This window comes from Aythya ferina (genome assembly GCF_964211825.1).
Source record: "Aythya ferina genome assembly, chromosome: 2".
Lineage (NCBI taxonomy): Eukaryota > Metazoa > Chordata > Aves > Anseriformes > Anatidae > Aythya > Aythya ferina.
The window spans coordinates 131,185,497-131,208,442 of NC_140297.1; the positions used below are offsets into that span (position 1 = coordinate 131,185,497).

General features: G+C 43.4%; 1 protein-coding gene across 4 annotated transcripts in view; it reads right to left on the reverse strand.

The window, feature by feature from the left end:
* The window catches only part of ZNF704 (zinc finger protein 704), a 96,987-nt gene that overhangs the window by 24,818 nt on the left and 49,223 nt on the right, over window positions 1-22,946 (reverse strand). For all 4 annotated transcript variants that reach the window (XR_014690286.1, XM_084511224.1, XM_084511223.1 and 1 more), the window contains exons 3-6: window positions 11,913-12,016; window positions 7,645-7,877; window positions 4,340-4,440; window positions 1,944-2,205 (exon numbers count right to left, since the gene is read on the reverse strand). Coding sequence is in view for 3 of the 4 variants with exons in the window: in XM_084511224.1 (XP_084367350.1) it covers window positions 1,944-2,205; window positions 4,340-4,440; window positions 7,645-7,877; window positions 11,913-12,016 (700 nt within the window). In the remaining variant the exon portion in view is untranslated. The remainder of the gene's footprint in view (window positions 1-1,943; window positions 2,206-4,339; window positions 4,441-7,644; window positions 7,878-11,912; window positions 12,017-22,946) is intronic.

Below are 22,946 nucleotides of genomic sequence, written 5' to 3' on the forward strand. Positions count from 1 at the left end.
ACATTTTAGACAATCTTTTCCATCAGGTAAGCAACCATAATATTAAAATGGGTTGAAGAGTTTCTATACCCATGATTTCACTTTGCTTGGAAATTTCCACCTGATTTCCAATCAAAGTATATTTATGGCCAATTTATAATAAGCTACTCTTGTGCTAATGCTCTTCACGGCAGCAATCCCATCCCCTACCAGATCTTGTTTTGTCAAAGTTCTCAGTCCCTGTGCTGGATGGTATCTCTTCATTCTGATCACCTATTTCTACCTGTTCCAGTTGAGATCACCATCCTTGAATGTGGGTGACCAGAACCATACTCAGGTTCTCAGCTAAGTTATATAACGGTCTCGTACAATGGCATAAAAATATCCGTAAGAAATTTATATTTCTCACCTGAGACAACTTATAACTGTTGTGTTTTGTTTTTTTTTTTCCCTTCACATCTCCACTGTTGTTGACTCACAGTCATTCTGTGCTTGATAAACAGAGAGTTCCTCCTTTTGTGATTTTCTAGCTACCTCAGCTTAGAGCAGAAACATCTCATTAGTTCCTAAGGTGCAGAACTTTGCATACTCTGCCACTATATTGCATCCAAAAGCGTATCATTTTTAAGATCATCCAGTCATGTAAGCATGATACACAAATCTCAGTACTGCTGACATCTCCTGAGTTTGTTATTATAGTACTTACCTAGTATCAAAATGATTTAATGAAAATGAGATCAAGTCCAAATACTGCCTTTTCATACAGCTCCACTAATAACATCCTACAGTCCCCTCAAAATAACTCATTGTTGTTCTCCCTTACTTCCCAGCTTCACTCCTACACTAAAATTTATCTCTAGCCAAACAAATACTGCCTATATGATTTAAGATCAATCTCTCCTCAAATCCAGAGGGATTTGTTTTACTGTACTGCTGCTGCTTCTTTCTTGAAAAAAACTACTTTTTTTTTTCTTGTATCTTAGCTGCACTACCTGATGCAACTACCCCCCTGAGATGCCAAACTTCCACCCAAGTTTTCCACAGCGCTTGGGAGTCCAAAACAAGCCTGTGGTCTCTGGGTGGTTCCCTCTGCCCCTTTAATGGGTCTGTTCCAGACAAACAACAAAAGGGCTTCATCTGCACCGTGCTGCATACAAAAGTTATTTCATCTGATAAATTTAACAGAGTTCAGTTCTCCAGTGCATATGCAGGTCACGGACCACACCACTTCAAAGCATTAATTCTTCTTTTCCCATATGGTATCCAGACAAAAAGAAAAATGCCAAATTTTAGCGCACTTTTACAATTAATGCTTTCTGTCTAAACTTAATTGGAAGTTTTTGGAACAGCACTTTGGATCTCATTGGATTTTTGCCATTTGCAAAGAATTACCTTTAAGAGTAGGAGGATCCCATATACGTCTTTCCATATTTGCTGTTCTACTTCCCATATGCAAACTGACATCTCGCATGGTACAAATACAGGAAACGAACTGTTCCTGGCATCTGCTGGGTACTTGCCTCCAGACACAGTTTCAGCTCTGTTTGTATGGGTAACACTTTGGGAGGGATTCAGCTGACTGAATGAGATCATTTACAACACAGGAGGCCACGTTAGAACATGTCACCTTGGCCTTTCCTTACAGTCAGTGAAGAAAGTGAGTACAGTCTGTGGGTAGTCACTGGAACACACCGAGCAGCTCTCCTCTACCTGAAGGATGCACCTACGCGTGGCTGGATAGATAATACCCCAAAGTCCACTGCCTGTGGTGGGAGCATAAACAAACAACTAGCTCAGATGAAGACATTAGATTTAAATGAGACAAATCTTGCTGGCTGCCCCATAAAACTTGAACCCTCTGAAACTAGGCTTGGCTTTTCAGAAGCCAAACATAGTAATCAGACATTTGTTTCTCCATTAATGGAATCAGTATAAGCAGTGGAACTCCCTCTCACTCGCATTACCTGGTAAGCATGGTCCGTGTGTACGAGGTAGAGGTTGGTAGGAGCTGAGCGGCTCAGAGGTGTCATCAATTTAGTCTCAGTTTTGGCACAGGAAGTTTCAGGACGGATTGCATCTTGGGTGGGAAACGAAGGAGGAGATGCTAAGGATGGAGAGACTGGGGAAAGGCTGCTTAAGCCATCAGCTACTGAGTCCGTGTTGAGCCTGATTTCTGTATAGTAAAAATCCTCCTCTCCATCACTGTAGTCAGACTCTCCTACACGTCTGTATCGAGACAAAGAATAATTGATTAAATGAAAGCAAGAATACTAAGGTGAGTTTTAAGTCCTACACGCATGAGCACATATATTCGTACTGTTGACAAATTAATATTCCCAGTTTCACCTCTGCCTACTTGATCAGTATTCTGACTGCAGGGAAGGGGAGAGGAAAAGAAAATCATCTAGTCTGAAGGGAAAAGAAGCAGGAATTAAAACTTGTTTTCCCTCTATGTTATTCTGAACTAATTCTTTGACCTTGGACTTGATGTTTAACTTCTTCGCTTCCACTTAAATATCAGTATTTGCTTCCCACTGCTAACCACTGAAGTTAACAAGAATTGCAAAGCCCTTTAACTTCATAAATGGCAGAGAAACCACAGAAGGACACGTCGAGATAACAGGCATGGGCAAGATATATTTTACTAACATAACAGCAAATAATTTGTTATCTTATCATGCATTATTTAAATCAAATACAGTTATGGCCATGGTTCACTGTAACTTTCCTTGGCGTAACAGAAAAAGCTGCTAGGTAACAGTGCCTCAGACACAGGCAGAGGAAGGACATGTAAGGGCTGGCTTGCCAGTGCTGGACCTTCTGGTCCTACCCTCCAGATGAAGACTTACTGATGGGGGAGATACAAGGAACTTAAATGCCCTTGCATTCCCTAGCACCCTCTGTTGTGTGTTAGAGCACAAGTGCTGGCAGTGAAGCAGCCCAGTCAAAAGCAGCAGTTTCCAACAGGCTACACATTATCTGGAAATCCCAAACCACTATTTTAGCACATTCCCACGTCAAATGCTATACAAATGTAACTCAGAGCTCATACATGTGTATTTTTGCCCCATCTTCCTCATGGGAAGCCTGGGAGCCCTATAGGTCCTCCTGTGCATGACCTATCAGGGCTCAATGCTGGACTTCTCTTTTTCCAGGCATGCACCCCAAGAGCAGCCCCTAGCTTATTTCTCAGCCTGCTTGCCCAACTTCATGGTCCTTTACTATCTTAGTGAACAGAACACACTGAGAGGGCAGGGATTCAACACAGTTGAAAGGGTCCATCAAAAGTACTATCTGCTGGACCACATTAAGTTAACCACCAAAAGCCTCTCTCCCCCAGAAAGCTGCAACCTCCAAATTCTAGGGAAGTTCTGCTGTTTACTTTTGCCTGCCCCAGGCCATGAAAAGCACGTCCCAGCAATATACAGGACAAAGAGAAAAATGTATAACGGCATTTATAAGGAGATTTTTTCTGCTAACCTCACTCTTCAGAACCTCAGCCCAACAGCAATGGCTGCCACTTTTGCAAGCCTGCCAGTCTCTCCAGAGCTCCATACCAGACTACACCCTCATGGTCACTTTAATTTTTAAGCACTGTTTAACAGACTTACACACCAGATATATTTCCATGTATCTCACAGGTGAAGACCATAAGAAGGGGAATGAGAAAAAAGATTCAAAGAACATAGACATGTAAGCCAACACCTGGAGCCCTTTTCCCTTTTTCATTGCCCTGGTTGCTTTCTCAATGACACCACAAGGCAGCATGAGGACCCCCTGTAATTATGTATTCAACAGCTAGGTCACTCAGAGAATTGCACAGGAGGTTTTACTTGAAAACTAAAGTTCTGAAAAAACTTTGTGTCATATAAGAGCTTTTGCTTCTAGTCCACATAAACACGAATTAAGTTTTCAGCTTGGTTTCGTTTTCATTTTTTTTTTTGAGTTGGTTTGAATCTGAATCAGTGCAGGCACCCAATGTGATATGAAACAAAACTGGGAAGTATTCATGCAAGACCTTGAAACCTGTCATCTTTCACGTGGCTTCAGTCTGGGTGTGATGTGCAGAGCACAGGTATAGAGTAAAAACAGTTCTCTATCAAATATCGCCGAGTTGCATGGACATTAGCGATCTACAGCTGCACCTGACCTTCTAGTGAAGTTCACGAAAGTTCAGAAAAGAAAGTGCCTTACTGTTGGAAAAAGTTCCTGTTCACCTTAACACACTGCTCCACAATTTCATCAGAAAGCTGGGAATCTTAGAAAAGACAAGGATAATCTGGCTCATCTGCCTGGCAAAGGGTGACTGCTTGCCTCCTATACCAAATCCTTTTGTCTTCTGAAGACACCGGTCTCTTACCCAAGGTGAACGGTCCGTATGTGTTTCTGGATCCCTGCAGCTGTGCTCAGTACCTTTCCGCAGTTTTTCCACAGGCATTTGAACATCACCTTCATCGAATTCTGAAATTTATGAGTAAAGCAACATATTCTTAGTTGCATGGAAGATAGATAGAAAAAAAAAGCAACCCAAAACAAACACAGAGTTACAAAACACTGTTTTATCTGTATGCTAAATCACTGAAGGTCTATAGTGTCTAACTCTGAATTTGTAATACTGCAGTTGGCTCTGTTGACAGTGCAATCCCACTGGACCCAACAAATTCCGGTGGAAAGCCACTGGAATAGCTTGTGCCAAAAGTTTACCTCTCTGCTCTTTGGCATGACATGACGCTCCTACAACCCTTGCCTGGCCAAGTGAATGAGAATTCCAACTAACTCCATTTAATGTTTTTAATGACTACGTGTATAATCTCATTTTAATGAGATTCTTGTGCATATATAATTTCATTAGACTGAGTTGCCATTGATTTAAAGCACGGCAGACAGACTATAACCACCCCCGTCTTCGCTATTTTGAAGACTGGAGAATACAAATCATCAGTTCAAAGCACAGTACATGGTAACAAACTGCACAGAAGTTACAGAATTTTACAGATATTTTAAAAGCCAACTTAACCCCCAGGTGACACCAACTTTATACCTTTCATATAAAGATTGTTAATACCTAAATAATTTGTGCTTCCTCAAAATCACATCCTCTCTTATAACAGAATGTATTATTAAAGAAAACATGAGGAAGAGTTTCTAAATATTGTATTATTAACCTATAATTTTAACTACATGCAAGATTAAATGAATATGCTCATGTAAAGTTCAATTAAAAAAACACAACAGACCAAGCATATCTTTAGAGTTAATAACATGCTTCCTCTGTATCTTGAAGAGAAAGAGTTTGGAGCCTTTGGAATGGCATGCGAGTACATGTAAGTTTCAGCATTTGCTATAAAGATAACAATTATTATATAATTTTTTAAAAAATCTGAGCTGATGGGCTTTTTGAAACCTGAGCTGATTGTAGTAGTGTGTTCTCACAGCTATCTGGCAGTCTAACAGCTCCTGTTTTAAAGTACGGATGCTAGGTGCTTCAAGACCTGAGGTACTGATTATAGCTTGTACAAAAATCTTCTACATTGGAATACATTGCACATAAATTCCCTGCAATTTTTTTTTTTTTTATCTGACAGTACAACTACCATTCTGTTTCTTCCTAAAATTAAACATAATCTAGCAATTCTAACAGATAAATTTCTTACTTTTACAATAAAAAAAAAAAAAAAAAGACTGAATACTGTCATCAGCTTAAAAACCAACAAAACACCACCAGCCACAGTGACAAGATGACGATCACGTTTTTCATTTACATCTTAGGAATTCTGATGTGGTGTCATGAACACTGTATGTACCTTTATTAACACAGAGTGATTTAACATCAATTTCTGGTTACATGGCAAAAACAATCTCTCTCTAGGGTCTTTTTAGTTTTTTTTTTCGGTCAATGCTAGGAATTTGAAAAAAAAAAAAAAAAAAAAAAAAAAAAGAAGTAATTTTAACATTAACCAAATGAAATCTCACACAATAGAAATATGGAAAGTAAACCACACTTCCATTTCTGACCAAATTGCCTAGTAGGCTTTAAAGTTTTACTCTAGAAAATGACCGAACATTAAATGATTTGGTGGGGAATGACTACCTTAATGGAAACTTTTACGCAACTTTCTTAGTGGAAGTGGTTGCTAACATGCAATGAAGAAATTTCAGTGAGTCAAAGTCAGGTTACCAATCACTATTTCCACGTCTATTCCTTCTGATTTTGAAGCTCTAAAGAAGAATTAACCTGAACATTTTTATCTCAGCTTCTAAATGTGTGAAGATGTGCTCAGGCAGAGTGCCATGCTGGGGCCAGAATCAAAGAACCACAGGAAACTCCGTTCATCCATAACATAGTATAGCAGGTATTGTTGTTATTTACCTAAACTAAACATTGCCCATACAGAGCAAAATTCATGAGAATGGGAACAGATAGTGCAATGTATCTGTGGTGTGTACATAAATAGAAATATTCAAAGACAACTTACATAACAATAACGATGGCAACTGTAAAGCCATCTGTCTAATCACAGCTGAACAATAGGAGTGATGATAATAAGCGTAACTTTAACTGAAAAGTAAAAGGCCAAGCAGCACACTTCTGCATTCCTGCTGCCACACAGCCCAAAATCATCTCTGCCTTTAGTTTAACAACCAGGTCTAACTTCTAATTTATTATAAGAAATGTGTCCTCCAAAATACATATATTTTCCTTTTAAGAAAACAAAACAAAACAAAACACATTTTACACCCTTCTCCCACAAACACAAGCAGAACAGCGTGGGTCAGCAAATAAGCAACTTCTGGAGCAAGAAGATAAATCTGAATACGTTTATACAATCATTAAAACTTCTTCCTGCTGGTGGTGAAGCAATTAACTGCCTCAGACTAAGCCAGAAACAAAGTCACTAAGGGAGAATAAATTGTTTTTCTCTTTCTTACAAAAAGCTCTTTTTCATCTTGCTATGTAAAACCTGTCCTGTTGTGTTGGGAAGGAAGAGGACTTGGACTAGTGCCATCTCTTTGTTTTCTTTTTCTTCGAGAGGAGCCTGCTTGATGGCATAGTGGTGCTTTTTTGCTTTTATTTATGGACTTTTTTTTTCTTTTTTACACTGTGCTTTATTTAGTTTGCTTTTGCACTCCTACCATGGATAAATTCGGCCACTGCTAATACTGGATCAAAAGCCACGGGGTTTCATCTCCCTCTCCTGTTTTCACCCCATATGTTTGTGCAGAGAAAGCTTCGCAGCATTAAGGCAACTGACACGCTGTCAGACAAACAGCACTTCCAGGGGGCATGAAACATCAAGGCCATATCCAGTCTTCGTGATGACACGTAAAGGCTGCCTGTTGCCTCCTGCATGCAAAGAATTTGCCACAGTGGGACAGAAATCCCTTGAATGGCCAGAGGCGACACCTTCTGGAAAGCACGCTGCTGTTTTCCGAGCAGGAGGCTCTGCAGAACCTCACCATCTGCCAGCAAATGTGCGGTGCTGATGGCAGCGTGGGCAGTAAGTGAGGAGACCACTAACATATGGACCAGGCTCAGCACCTATGTTCACTAGATGCCAAGGAGGGATATGCACACAGAATGGGGGTGACCCATTCCTTCCTCATGGAAGTAAGTTTACCAACGCCCAACGTGCCTATGGGTATGGAACTGAAGAGGAAGCTAACCTTTCTTTTCCTAGGAATGGGTTCATCAAAGAGAAGGTTGCTCGTTTCAGCTTCATCAATACCATCATCTGGCTGGGAAGGCGTTCGGAAAGCTTTGAAGCTGTCAGCTGACAGAGGTGGAGATGGGGTGGATGGGTTGGACTGGTCACTGGGAGCATTCCAGCTCCAGTATCCACTGCTGCTGGTACTAGAAGGCACAAATCCTCCTTCTTTCCAAGATCCATTTAGGGACTCTGTCAAGAACAACAGCCATCATCAATATCACGTGTTAAGGGCAAAGGAGCACTTTTATCTAAGGCTTAGGTACCACGCTGGTAATTAACTGGGTGTTAAAGGCCTGGACACAGGGAGGACAACCACATCTATCCCAGAGCACGCACGCTTGTTAATAGCCATGTTCCACACTTGATTTTGTAGTTAAGGAAAAAAAAAAAGAGTTTTCTAAAAAGAAATTCTGGGTCTAGAAAAATAAACTGTTCTGGAATATAAACAGTGAGAAGGACTCAGATACTGCATGAAAAGTTAAAGAAAAGCATTCAAATACTTCCTGATCTTTAAACACCAACACACGACTGCAGCGGGGCATAAGAGCAAGCCTCGAGCCACTGCACCACCAAGAGGAGTCCCCTGGGCAGAGGACACAGGTTCTGCATCCCAGGACATGAGCTGTGTCTGCAAAAACATCATCATCATCCAAGCACTAAAACACCAAAGAAAACCCTAATTACGCTCTAACTGCCTTCTTTATGAGAAAGGCTTCTGCCAGCACACACACCTCTGGCTAATTGACATCCTGGTGTAACTGGATGCATCCTTAGAAGGATATCCCGTTTTCTTCATAAAGGTGTGTTGCTGGGCGGCTGGTTTCAGACGTGGCATCCCTGGACCCCGTCCCACCTGCTTGCTGGAGGAGCCCCTTCCTCACTGCAGCAGCTACCCCGGCGTTAGGTGGCAAGCAGGCACCCAAACCCGTAGATTTGGCCATGCTGTCGTGGGTGGGAGATGTCTGGGGGATGATTTGAGCCCTATTTCACATACTGAGGTCCTCTTCTCTGCCCCGAAAGGGCTTCTGGCAGGAGGGGAAAGTTCAGGTCCCCAGCCCATAGGTATGGGCCAAGCACACCAGCAGTGCAACGCCAAATAAATACCATGGGGGGCTCTGCCCGAAGCTGCAGCTTTGAACCAGGCAGGGACTGTTTGTGAGGTCTCACCAGAAGTCAGGCATCAGAAGTTTTTCTCAATGGCACTGTAGGTGTCCGAGCATTGTGCAAGACCTGACTTTGGAGTTGGCAAGGAAATAAAATAAGTAACGTTTCTTTAACAGATAAGATCTTAAGTGCGAGGCAGGAGCCTTTTCAAGTCAGTGCCTGCATTTAAGAGTTCTGCAGAAGTCACTCCTTCATTCCTTCCCAATTTCTTACAGACAAATTTAACTAATGATGTCATCAAGAACATAATGTCTGCAACCAGAAGCTTAACCCCGAAATCAATTAAATGAATCATTTATTTTTATTATTTATTTATTTTACCCCTAGTTCAGTTGGTTTTGGACAAAGCCCTTAATTATTAACATCAGCTGCTCACAAAACCAAATTCAGTGCTTCATCATGTAAGCACACGTATCAAAATACCTGCCCGCATGGGCAGTAGCCAAGTCCCTGCACTTACAGATCAGGGCCACTGGCTGTAAACCCCATTTCCCTCTGCAAAACAAAATAATCCTGCTTGGAAAAGAACACATATTTCCTGTAGCTACTAAGTTAATGTATGAAAATGTAGTGTTTTGGTTCATGGTTACAGCCTTCTGAATTTTTATGCCACTGTAATTGAGGTGGTTTTTGTTTCTTTTAAGTATTTGCACTTGAGTTTCCTGCCAAAGCCAAGGAGTACATCTGGTATCAACTTGTGAACTTTGCATAGTTTAAAAATTGCATTTGTTCAAATAAACAGAGGAAACAGCACTCTTTCAACTACTGTTTTCTGACACATTACAGTGGTACTTTGTATTCTCCGGTTTTACAGCTCCTCCTCACCTTACTGAGAAAGAGATTTAGATCAAGAACATTTTTAAAGTAATATATGAAAGAAAAGACTGAATGAGGTTGACAACAGGAAGAAAAACAAACACTGGTTCTTGTTAATACTAACAAATCTGTCACTGTAAAGGAGTTTAAACTAAGAATAAATGCAACTTACTCTTACTTTGGGGCTTGTTTCATGTTGCTGGAGTTGCGTGAAAGAGAACCAGACCAAATATTACTCAGCTGCAGGGAAATAGGGGCCAAACTCTGATCCAATTTACATGGGTGATCACCCCCAGGAATTCCAGCAAAGATCAGACTTTCATATCAATGATAATATGATTTTCTACTTCTAGGCTGAATTCCATTTTTTAAAAGAAATGCTCCTTTCTACTATTTACTGCCCCCCCCCCGCCCTTTTTTTTTTTTGGGGGGGGGGGGGGGGGGGAGGAGTCATCAGTACTAAATTTGTGTTGCTAAGATCAGAGCCTAGCCTTGCAATACTAATTGAGTTTTAAATTATCAAATCTTTGCACTCTTCTTGAAGTCTTTAATAAGCCTCCACTCAGGCAAAACTAAGATATTCAGGGAGAACGTGCCCAGCAACAGCTTCAAAATCTCATCTGTGACTGCCGAAAACATGTGAACTGCTTTTTCAAGCTTGTCTTCCCAGATTTAGCAATTCAAAGAGGCTTGTTTGGGAGATCTTCCCAGCCAGCAGATGCTGGCTAAGGAGCACTGCGGGTCCTGACTGTCATCTGCTGAAGCTGGTAGGGGTGACTGAACTGCCTTGCCCTACAAGCAAGCACTCTGCAGTGACAGGGGATGCTAAGAGGGACATGTACATGTCTCAGCCGCTCCGAATTCCTGCCTGGGACATTGGCACACATCTGCCTTCACCTGTGGTCTCACTGAGCTGGAGTGGCTGCAGACCCCACTGGGCCTTCCCTCCTGAGAGTGGGCAGCCTCCAGCCCTGCAGCAGGACAGTCATGGGGACACCAGCACCAGAAACTTCTCAGGGCTTGTCAGAGCTGTGCTAATCTACAGGCATTGCTGGCTTTAAAATATCTGGAAGGTGTGTGCAAAGCACACAGGCAGCAGCCATGGATGTTCATGGCTCGACTTCCAGCTACTCAGCCAAAGGGACAACACTTATATTTTCTGGAAAGAAAATGAAAAAAAAAACAGTGCTACTCATATAAAAATCTTTAAAGCCACAACAATCCTCATAGGATAGATTTGTTTTAGGTATGACATAATTCAGGGTGTCATCCCTGATAGCGGTAAGACTTGCAGAGACTACTTCCCTGTTAATTTGCAACCTGCAAGTATTCCTCTCAGCACTCTGCTTATTTACAGCAGGAGGGCATTTAGTGTCTATTTAACAGCTACAAGTGAGCAAGAAAAGCAAGTGTCACCCAAACAATGGTGGCACGTCCTAACAAGTGTCCTACTTTGAGATTATTCCTTAACACGTAACAGTTTAAAAACTCTTGTAACTCCAGTCAAGCTTGCACACATCAATTATGATTCATTAGTGACTTCGTTATTATCGCTCACATTTATTTTTATCCCTGTGCCTTCTGCTAGACCATGTATAATTTGTAGTTAAGTAGCCTTGTAAGGGGTTGTGGGCTTGATGGCAGACCCCCAGAGCTGTACAGGGCGCAGAGGAGCAGGGCAGGAGCCGAGGGCCTACTCCTGCACCAGCGGCAGACCCGTGTCACCACAGGCCGCCAGCACACGGCCTCTCAGCCGAGGATCAGGATCCACAAATGCTTTGCCTCATCGCAGAGTTGGGTAAAATCTGGTCTGATTTCAGTGGCGTGTAGGCAAGAAGAGCTGCCAGATTATTTACGGTGTGTGTGTGCAAACGCAGACAGGCTGTTTGGAAAGGCAGCGCATCAGCGAGAGCAGAAGGTGGACTGCGGTGCTAATTCCCCCTCTTCTTCCTGCTCAAGGGGCGGCTGCAGGGGAAGGGAATCATTTTTTTCCTCATTTCTGACAGGACTGCACCCCGGACCTGTGCTCAGTGCTGTCCCAGCACACAAGGGCCACAGCCAGATGATAACACCTCACACCTTCTCCTCCACAACTTCAGGAAAGGAGCTCTCAGTGTCGCCGCTGGCAAACAGGACACATTCTTCTCTCTTCCTCCCACACTGCATCCCTCCCCTACAGCCCGTGTACTCAATTCCCAGGTTTGGGGCTTTTCAGCCCCTGCCGGGCATTTCTCTGCAGCTTACCGTTGGGTCGGACAGGAGGGCTGCGAACCAAAGGGCTGGTGGATAAACTGGTTAGTACCATGGCTGCTGTTACTTTATCCATGTCCAGTTCTTCTGAAGATTTTCTGAAAAACAGTGAATAGAAGGCAGGAAACATGTCAGCAAGTATATATAGATATGGTTTTTAGTATAACAGACCAAACCCTAAGAAGGCAAAGCCCAGTGACCACAGCAAACAAAGTTCTCCAGGTTTCTGTCTTCTATCAACCTGAGCACACCAAGCAGCTACTTCAAACACAACAGTGGGATGTGAACAGGAAAAGGAGAGCAAAAAGAGAACACATCTTGACAGAAAGTTACCAGGAGTACTGTGACACTCCATTAGTTCGACTCCGTTCCCTCTTCTCACAACGCCAGCTAGTCATATGCTAAAACCAAAGCGGGTGATTAAGGTGTTTTCTTGGATGAGGACAGAGATGCAAAAGCAGGTAATAGGACCAGTAACATTAACAACACCCATTGCTCTCTGTAGGGTGAGGAAGAACTGGGAACTAGAACAAAGGGATGGCATTATTTCTTTGTTGCTTCACTGTAATGCCCTTAACCCTCCTTTACTCTAATCCACAAGTTTTCCTGATGAGATTATTTACCAATTATTTAAAATCCACATACATACAAGTCATGTTCCCTTCAGCCTTTAGTTCCAAGCATCTATTCAGCCAGGAGGTAAGGGTGAGGCTGCAGAAGAGGTGATGCTGAGAAGGGTGCTCTCCCACCCAACCCACAGCCACTGGCAGCAGCTGAATTCATTCAACTTAGTAAATGGGCAGAAAACTGGTACAGGAGGAAAAAAAAAAAAATGAGTTTTCTGCTGGTGAAATGGGCTGAGTCAGCCCAGTGAAGGCTCAGCACCAAGCACCCAAGCCAGTGGGACAGCACAGCAGCCATACGCCGCTGCTTTGATTCATACAGATAAGATCAACGTGTTCTGTGGGAAAAATATACATAAATAAATAAACAAACAAACAAATAACTCAGGCGAGAGAAAGGCAGAAGAGAGGGATCATGTTCGTGCACTGCCTCAAAGGAAAGGCAGAGAAAGCTCCATACACGCTGGCAGCACCCATCCAGCCACAGCATCCACAGCCCTAGGGCACGCAGGTGTTTCCCCAGGGGATGGGGAAGGGGCAATAAGGGAGAGGGCAGGGAGAAGACAACCTGAAGACAAGGGGTGCCTCGGGACACCAGGCTTCAGTAATCCGTCACTCAAGGAGTAATTTTTTTTTTTTAAACAAACTCCAAAAAAAAAAAAATGCAGAATTTATTTTGGCTGTAAGAACATATATACTATAATTCTTTTTTTCCCCAAAATACCACTCTTCCAGAGGAGTTCAGCAGTACAATGAACAATTTCTGGAGAGTCAACATATCAGAACAAAACCACGAAACCCACCAGGTTTAGCAGACTTTTGCTTTCCATCCTTTTGGGCCCGCGGGACACACAGATGAGTCACCAAGAGCCCTGGAATGCCATGCATCGCTCCCAACACATCCGACTCACAAGCTGACACATTTCAGGTGCCGAATTTATCCACTGACCTGCGTGCAGCTCTCCCAAACCAGGTGAAAGACTCAGTTACTGGAAACTATGCTACAGTCAAAGCCTCTCGATATTTCAGTGAGCCTCAAACTGCTCCAAGGAGCAGAGCATAGCTGCCTTCTGGCTGATTGATGCAAGGACCCACGTGGATGTCTACGAACACTTTCCCATGCTAACAGCTTAGCTCTCCTAAGTGTCTTTTGCAAGACATCAGCACCTGGAACTGGGACACTGATGATCCGTTCTGGTTATAGCCATAGAAATCCTCCTTTCATCCAGCCAAGGCTTTTGCAACAAGCACAGCAGCCATAGGGTCACCATCAAATACTGGAAAAGGTCCTGGATACCCGCTATGATCCGCTAGTACCTGCATCCATCACCCATCAGTTCTTCTCATCTGCAGAGGAGCGTGCCACCTGGGACGGCAAATCCCTCTGGACACAGAAGCCTTCTCCACAGGGACGACAGGGAGCAACTACATTTCCTGGAGACCAGTCCTGCCAGTTGGTTTTCCAATTCCCTAACGCCCCAGTATGGAAATCCTCTCCCTGAGAAGCGTTTTGCTGCTCCGCAGTCCACCCACGCAGCGCTCCACCGACTGCCCCATCTCACTCATCCTGCTGCGGACGAACCAGTAATGTTTGCACTTCGGCACTTTACGGGGAAGGAACAATAACAGATTCCTGATATGCTGGGAAAGCCAAACCCTGGAGTCTGCCATCAGCTTTCCACCAAGGCTGCTCTGCGTGTGTGGCAACAGGATTAACACGATTCTGCCCAGGCCTCTGCAGAGTTACCAAATCCCACAGCTGCAGTAGTTGCAAGTGTTTGCCAAGTTGGTGTCAAGATCTCAGGGCCTAAAGACCCAGAGCTAATCCCGGACACAAAGTTCCTCCAAGTGCTCTATAAATTTAACTTATTCAGGCTCTTCTCTGTTGATGCCTTTTTCTCCTCTGCAAGGACTCAGACTGTTGTGCTGAAAATCCACCCTTTGCTCTGGCCTTGGGTCAGTAATACCCCAAATTGTCAGCACGGGCACCTGTGTCCATGGTTTTTTCCTCACCTGATCAACTTAACAGTTTTTCAGCATGGAGAGCCCAAGGAGATAAAACTTCATTTTCTTTTTCTCTGCCCATTTCAAATCCTTGCTTCTCCTCGGGTGCCCCCTGGGACTCTGTACTCGTACTTCCCAGCCGCAGGAATTTCAGCAGCTCCAAGCGCTGCCCGATGTGAATCTGCTCCCAACACATTTCTGCAGTTCGGCTCCTGAACGTAAACACACGTATTTCATGCATCATTCAGCCAGCACCGCTGCAGGAACAGCAGCCTTCGAGAGAGAGGCAAAGCATAAAACCAAAGACAGGAACCGCTTCAGCCATCTGCATTCAGTCACAAACACACGCGGGTCAAAGCCTTAAGACTGCCCCTGTCTCTTCCAGCTTTTTGTGCTGGGAAGCTGAACATGCACGCAGCTGTCCGACGGTGCTTGTACTCAGAGGGGGGAGGATAACTTGTCCATTACCAACCGATTGTTCACAAGCCATTTATTCCACTATCGCTCATGCCAATTTCTGCAGACCGAAGTCATAAACCCTGGCGCTGCTCACACAGTTATTAGGTGCAATGAAATCTTAATCAGCTGTAAAATCGTCTACTGCACCAGCTACAAATATTTCTTCTGTCCCAGTTCTCAGACACACTCTCCCAGCTTCTGGATGGGGAAGTTCATGTCAGCCCAGCCTGCACTCGAGACCAAACAGTTTGGGATCCTTTATTTCCAAGTCTTCATATTTGTAGCAATGCCCAGAATCCCCAGAGTGTTTTGTAAGTCCAGATACAAGCCAACAGCTGAATTTTAATAAACTGGCTTAGATATAACTCATGGATGTTAGATGACCTTGGTGACAGACCTCTTACCACTGCCCTGTGTCTCTTGGCTTGAGGGTTTCCCAATTCCACAGCCGTTTCAGTTGATCCCTGTAATACTCCATACCTGGCCAGCCTGGTATTTAAATTAGCCATTTTCTTTAATAGCCAAGCTCAAATTAAAAGTAAATATTACCCTCACTCATCCACCCCTTTCATTTCTTTTGTTGTTGAATGTACCACTTTTTTTTTTTTTTTCTGAAAACAATACGATAATGTTAAGGAACTATTACATCTTTCTCAGAGCTCTCTGAAGTTAAGACCCAAAGGATGAGCACAAGAGGGCAGAAAGCTAGCTCAAGGCTAGGCAAGTGGCCCAAACCACTCACTTATGCAGAAAGTCCTCGTTCAAGTCTCTGCAGATTGCCTCTGACTGCTGGCCTTGACCAGCCCCTGATGGGACTTTTCCTCTGGCAGTACCTCCTGCAGCATCACCCCGACCACACACACCATCTGCAGTCCCTTGCAAGCCTTCATTTGGGTTTTAACATTGAGCTGACCCACCCAAACCCCCGAGGGAGGCATGCCCCTTTGCTTTTACATGTTGTGATCCGGGATGCTCTGACTTGTCCTCTCAAAAAGTCCACGATGGCTGCTATCAGCCAGGTAGAAAGCAGATACAACCCCGAGCTCCTGCTGCCTCACTCCCACAGCCCGTGGTTCCTCGTGGGGCTGAATTCCCAGGCTGAGCTCTTGGTGCAGCTCCTCACAACTTGCTGCCCCCTCGAAGGCCTCCTGATCTCCTCAGCCCACCTTCACAGGTGTCTGCTCGGCTCCGGCCACACCTGTACCCCTCGGTTCTGCCCTCAATTCACCATGATATCATCTGCAGCTGGAGCTCCCCCTCCTTATTATCTCTTAATCCTCTCTCAAAAACAAACAAACAAACAAACAAACAAACAAACAAAAACATTAAAAATATGTAGTGAATTTTAGTGTTAAAGCCTCTCCGATCTACCTTTGATTTTCTTCAAGCACCCTTTACTATTTGTCTGGCTTAGATCAAAACCCCTCAACTCTTCCTCTTGGACAGACTGCATGGTAGGCCCGGTACTTTACCCAACCAGATCTTCCCTGCATAGCAGAAAAATTGGTAACGTTAGCAGGTGTTTTTGATAAAACTGACCTTACTTAAAAGGGAAAAAAAAAAAAAAAAAAAAAAAGCTCTCCTATTTCACCACGGAGAAAAGAAAAAATAAAATCAAAACAGACAGAGATTTACTTTCCCTGCCCACAACTCCAAACCCTTGGCTAACTCCCAGACCCGCTACCTCCACCTCATGTGCAGCAATGCTCAAATCAAGATACGGGCTCGCTGTTTGGGCAGGGGAAGAGCAGTTACAGGCAGGAGCAGAGCCCAGCAAGCAGAAGCTCCAGCACAGGGACACCAGCCCCTGCAGAAGGGAAGGGTATTTCCAGCTGCTTTAGGTGAAAGCTGGCTGCAGAAGCTGGTGGTCATCCAGCTCTGCTGAACTTGTCTTTCTTTATTCTACTTTCTAAGCATCACCCATATGGCCAAAACGTTCAGATTTACCAAAAGGCTTACAATTTGCTGTTTTGGCAGAGACTTGCACTTACCTGTTTCTTACCGCTATCCTCACTAGCAGGACACAGTAAAAAAAACACAGAAAAGTCTCACTGTCACCACCTGATTATAAGCACATCACATCAAGGTGAGCACTGCAGCAATACTGATTGATAAACATGTTGTTGCTGGCTTTTTTTTGTACAGCAAAAATGTGATTAATCGCATAATGGAAGCTGTAATCAGTACTAGTCATAGCAAAAGCTCTTCTGAAAGGAGAGAAAATCCTCCATTATGTTCTACAGGTGAAATAAAAGATTTTGGGTTTCTTCAACTCATTATTAATGGCAAAGACAATCCATTAACGAGGAACCAGCAAGAAAAGCCGTGCATGTGGCTGTGACTCAGATACCTCAATAACCACAGCCACTCTTCTATATCGAGCAAAGACCTGCAATGATGTGCTACAAAACATTACGAGTCCATACAACAGCTTATGTTTACAATGCTATTCAGTTACTACTGAACAACTCAAAATGCTGACAGTACAGACAAATAAGTGAACTGATCTTGCTCGTTGCTGTTGTGGTTGGCTGTTGATTACGAAGATTGAAAATTAACCTGCTTTGCAAACAAAGAGAAAAGCAAAACTTGAATAAAAAGATGATGCACGGGAACAGTCAGAGGTCCTGAGCACTCTTTGGGAAAAGCTGTACCTTCTCACAACCAAGCCAAACTCAAAGGGAAATATTTTCAAAGACTATATTAATTCAGTACGGCACTATAATGACAGAGCTGGAAACATAAGGGATCATTACCATTTATACATCTAAAAAGAGAACCAGTGTTTGATATCTGAAGCACAAACACAACAATATAATGCAGTAATTAGAAGCTCAGGATTTCTGCCTTTGCTCATATTGGCCAAACATGCAATTAACCTTTTCCACACTGTCCTTGTGATATTTGTGGACCGTATTCATGCACAGAATAATTGCCCTTTCTGTGTCTCTGCTGTTCTGGTTACGTACAAGCAATTTTTTAGGCTACTGACAGCTACTAGAAATTAATTATGATCAAAGTCTTTATTATACAAATACAGGAACTTTTCTTCTGAAAAATATATACTTGAACTTCTTAAGGAAAAAAGAAAAAGGCATCAAAGGCCACCTCTAAGCTCTCCAGCTCCCTCAGGCCAAGCTGACAGACTTGGAGATTCAATTATTCAAAGCATCTCGGGAAGCCTGGCTGGTCTGCTCGGGGCTGCGGAGTCTTTATAGAGCCATCAGGAGTGCAGATACTGACTTTTTATCTGGACTGTAATGGTTTAAAAACAACGGAGTGCCTCTGCAGATCAGTCATACCAAACGGGAGGCTCACAGAGCGGTTCTCAGCGTCCTGGAGGAGAAAATCTGTTTAACAGAAGAACCAAAGGGAAAGGGATTGGTAATGACGGAGCGTTTCGCCAGTCTTTCATGCCTCCTCATGTCAGGTAATGCAAATACCTTCCCCTGACTCCTCAAAAACAGGACTCTGAAGTCAGATATTTTGCTGGTTACCATTAAAAGCGTGAGGACTTAACAGAAAATAACCTATTTGTTTTAGCGACCGTGTTGCGGGTTCAGACCAGGCAAACACGAGTGTTTGGGTCAAAGGGTGGCTGATGTAGGTGCAGCACATACTCTAGACTTGCTCTTTCGATTGTCGCTACCCCAGATGTCTTCAGGGAGCACCAGCATCGCCTGACCAGACCCACAAAGGCTGCTTTACAGCCAAGTGGTCACCAGAAAGGTCTGCTTAAGGCAAAGTCTGCCAAACACATGGAAAACACCTTTTTAACACAAGTCCTTCTTATCACCGCCTCCTCTGACTTCTCCTTAACGTCAGATTAAGTTTGAAATGTGTTCGTATGGGAGCAGGACTGAACTCTAGGTTTTTTTCTCTGATTTACACCACACGGGCATCAGTGCACTGGGGTTCAAGGTAAGACACTGCTGTCATTACTGGCCCGTGAGATTGGGAATAGTTAAGAAAGACAAATTCAACACTGGGAGAGAAACTGTAGTTGACACGAGCAATTTATTTTATATATTGAAAAAATTTGATCAAATGAGTAATTTCCACTTTGCAAACAGCTCTGATTTATCAGGGAAGCTCATCTTGGCAAAGAGCCCCAAGGGCAGCAACAGAAGTCGATGTAGGAATATGACAGAGAATAGGAATAGTCCACTTCAACCCAGCAATCAAACGAATGGTAATCACTTGATACACGATGAGTGGTAAGCAAAAATTAAATTCAGAAATGAATAATAGCATTCTGCGGAGAACTGTTATCCCTTACAGTCACCCACAATCCTTGAAGACTGCCCGGGAAGATTTTCTGTTCCATCTCCTCTACTTTAAAAGGCCGCTTGCTGATGCAATAAATAAATCAGCCTCTACAAACCGAGTCTCAACAGTGCCCTGAAGCAACAGAGCAATTATTCCAAATATTATCCATTCTATTCATGTCCATCCCTTTTCTGCCTCCGCTTAATGTTGCTGTTCTGGCTTGTTCATAGGCATAGCCACTTTCATCAGTGGGGTTGCCTCTATGGGGTACCGCTTACAGGACAGGAAATTTTGCACTTTTGAGCAGCGATGTGCTCAACGGGCAGAGTGGCTGGACTGCTAGAAAACAACAAAACAAAACAAAAGTGCCAGGTCAGTGTGACGTGCTAAGGAAACCGCTGATGCCAGCCGATAGCCCAGGGAGGGGACAGGACGCCCTGTGTCTGCAGGCAGCCTGCAGTACACTGCAGCCAACAAACACAACTGACACTTATCTTTACATCCAGCCTGATTACTGCTCAGACTTACAGCATTTTCCTTTCTCTGTTTTCTCTTTTTTTTTTTTTTTTTCCCCAGGACAGATCATTACTGAGACAGCAGGTCTTCTGGACACTTCTCAGGTAGGCCAGCAGGGTATATGCTGCAAGTATCAGGCACGCATCCATCCACTCTCACATTTCCACATGGGACCACTTGGTCCAGCACTCTGTGGCCAGCACTGCCTGTTTCAAAGGAGGATGCAAGAGCTGCATGATAAACACACCAACCCAGGAATTAGGGATTTCCTTATGCTCTGTGACCAGACTCCAATACATTTTCTGTCAGCTATGGCTCTACTCTTCTTTTCCATGGTATCTTCTCCTCTGTAAGATGCCCTCCTGCCTGCGTTTCATTCATGTTCCAGGAGCGCTGCAATCTAGTTACATTATTCAGCAGACAAATATTACCCTTTATCACATTTGCTTTGGTTGCTTTTCTGATTGTTATGTTGTTTTCACACCACCAGAGAGGGAGAACAGAAGCTCCAAGCACAACTTTTGCCTAGGACTGTTTTATTTGCTACGACATCCCCACCTGTAAATCTCCTTTTTGAGGCGAACACACACAGTATGTGTACATACTGTTTTGATGTGAACATACACAGCAGCTTCAGTTTTCCCTCACACCAAGCTCTTTCTGTGTTTATCAAGCTAGAGATCAGGACACATTTCAACTGACTTCACTGATTCTGTGCCACGATGATTCAGGAGAGAGAGAGAAACTGATTTTCTCTCTGATTAGTGATGTGTGCAAGAGCTAAAGAAGAACTGGGTCCTTCTGTTTTAGGAAAGTGTGCTAGAAATAGATAGATACACCCTGAATTTAAAATACATTCTGCACTAAGTTAAATCATATTGCCATGTACTCTACACTGCATAATCCCTCCCCACCACACAATCTCATTTCGGGTCACATGTAGTTCACCATTAAGTCTTGGGGATTTTTCAGGCTTTTTTTTTTTAATCTCACAATTACAGATAAGAGGTTTCTGTTGTCTGGTTAAAATTGCAATTCAAACATGACATCATGAACTTATAAAGCATTAACACCAGAAGATCTCCAGACCTAGCCAATACAAAGTGTCTCAACAAGGGCAGCTGGTCTTTGGTCTCTCAAGAAACAAACAGAGCACAAAGATATCTCTCTTCTGAACCCTCTCTTACAAAGACAACATATTTAACCTTAACACCAATCTTTCCTCTTGCCTTTGGAACAACTGTTGGACCCTTTCAAAGCCCTCCCTAACAACTTACTTTCTTCCACGGGAACCAAGAGCAAACTTGCAGATGGCCACCTTCTCACTACAGCTGAGAGATCGGTCTTCTCGTCCCACAGCTTGAACACTCCTCCTTTGCTGCACTGATACTGACTGAAGATATTTTAGAAAATGTGTATACGAAAGCAGACAGTACAGAAGTACAATCTGACAGACATTCAAGGAGATGGGGGACACCCTCCTGAATTCTTGCTCTTCTTGGTTTACAACAGTCTTTCCAGCTCTGTTGGAGCTGGCTGGCTTTTGACTCACTAAAACTTGGCTATGACCCAGGACTGTTCAGCCTGGAGGAGGCTTGGGGGGGATCTCCCCAATGTGTATCAATACCTGAAGGCAGGGTGCGAAGAGGACACAGCCAGGTTCTTTTCCATGGTACCCAGCACCAGGACACGAGGCAATGGGCGCAAGCTGGAACACGGGAGGTTCCTCCTGAACACCAGGAGGCACTTTTGTGCTGTGTGGGTGACAGCACTGGCACAGGTGGACCTGTGGAGTCTCCCTCCTCGGAGGTCTTCAAAAGCTGTCTGGACATGGCCCTTGACAAGTGGCTGGAGGTGTCTCTATGTGAGCAGGAGGGTTGGACCAGGTGACCTCCAGAGGTCCCTCCCAACCTCAACCATTCTGTGATTCTGTGTGATTCTGCTTCTGTTACCCACACTCTGATTACATGGCTAAAAAATTTGTCTTCTTTCATCTGTGTTTCCCCAGATCTGTCCTCCCCCATACCTCTCCCCTCCTCTAGAAATGATATCCTTGTTAGATTGTTTATTAAATGTCCTGCATCCCAAGTAACAGAAGTCAAAAACCACAGAACTAGACATAGGGTTGTACTTTCAAAACATACCATGGACATGTGTCAAAGTGAACATGATGTTTCACACAAACCTGGCAATGCTGCAGTTGGGAACGATCATGCTTGCTAGAATGGTATAAAATTAAAGCAGCAGCCGCAGTAGAGAGAAGTGTTATGCTGCTGGTGGTAAAATAAAGAACACACACACTCAAACACAGATCCACAGTGGTTTAGGAGGACTGCATTCAGTCTTGTTTCTGCTTATAGTTAAGTTGTTGTTTTGCTAATGGCACCATTACTTTACATTGCATTACATTAAAGATTGCCAAGCAAGTTGCCATGGATCACTTATTCTATGCAACATTATTGTATCTACAACAGATCGTCAGATCTACAATAAACTAAATAAATCCCTTACTGTAGACATCTCTACCACCACTGAATGTAGATTTATTCATTTTAAAACAATCATAGCATTTAAACAATAGCAGCACCCTACTGGTGCTTCACGACAACTATACATGTACATATGAATATACAGCCCTGTTTTAACCCACTGGGAATTCATTCAAGTCCTCATGAAATTTCTGAGCTCTGTTTTTTCACCCTTGAACTCTTCTTCAAGCAAATGGAAAGCAACCCCCTTTATGGAGATGTAACCATGAAAAACAATCATAATCTTCACATCATAGAAACTTCTAACTTGGAAAAGACCTTCAAGCTCAAGTCTAACCATCAACCTGACCTACTGAGTCTCATCACTAACCGTGTGTTGATTATGTTTTTAAAATACACACAACAGTCTTGGTAGAACAAATTGGACCTGAAGTCGGAATCTAACCCTGTAATTAAGACTGCTGCAACACAGTTATATCAAATTATCAGAAAACACAGGTTGCACAGTGAAGTGAGTGGGTAGAAAACACAGTCTGAGAGCAGGGCAAGATTTTATCTTTAATAATCTGCAACTAGCAATATACAAAACACCTACCAACCAGTAGAAGACCCAGAAAAAGCTGCCAGTAGCAATCACCATCCACAGTCTTACTGGGATAGTAGAAGGT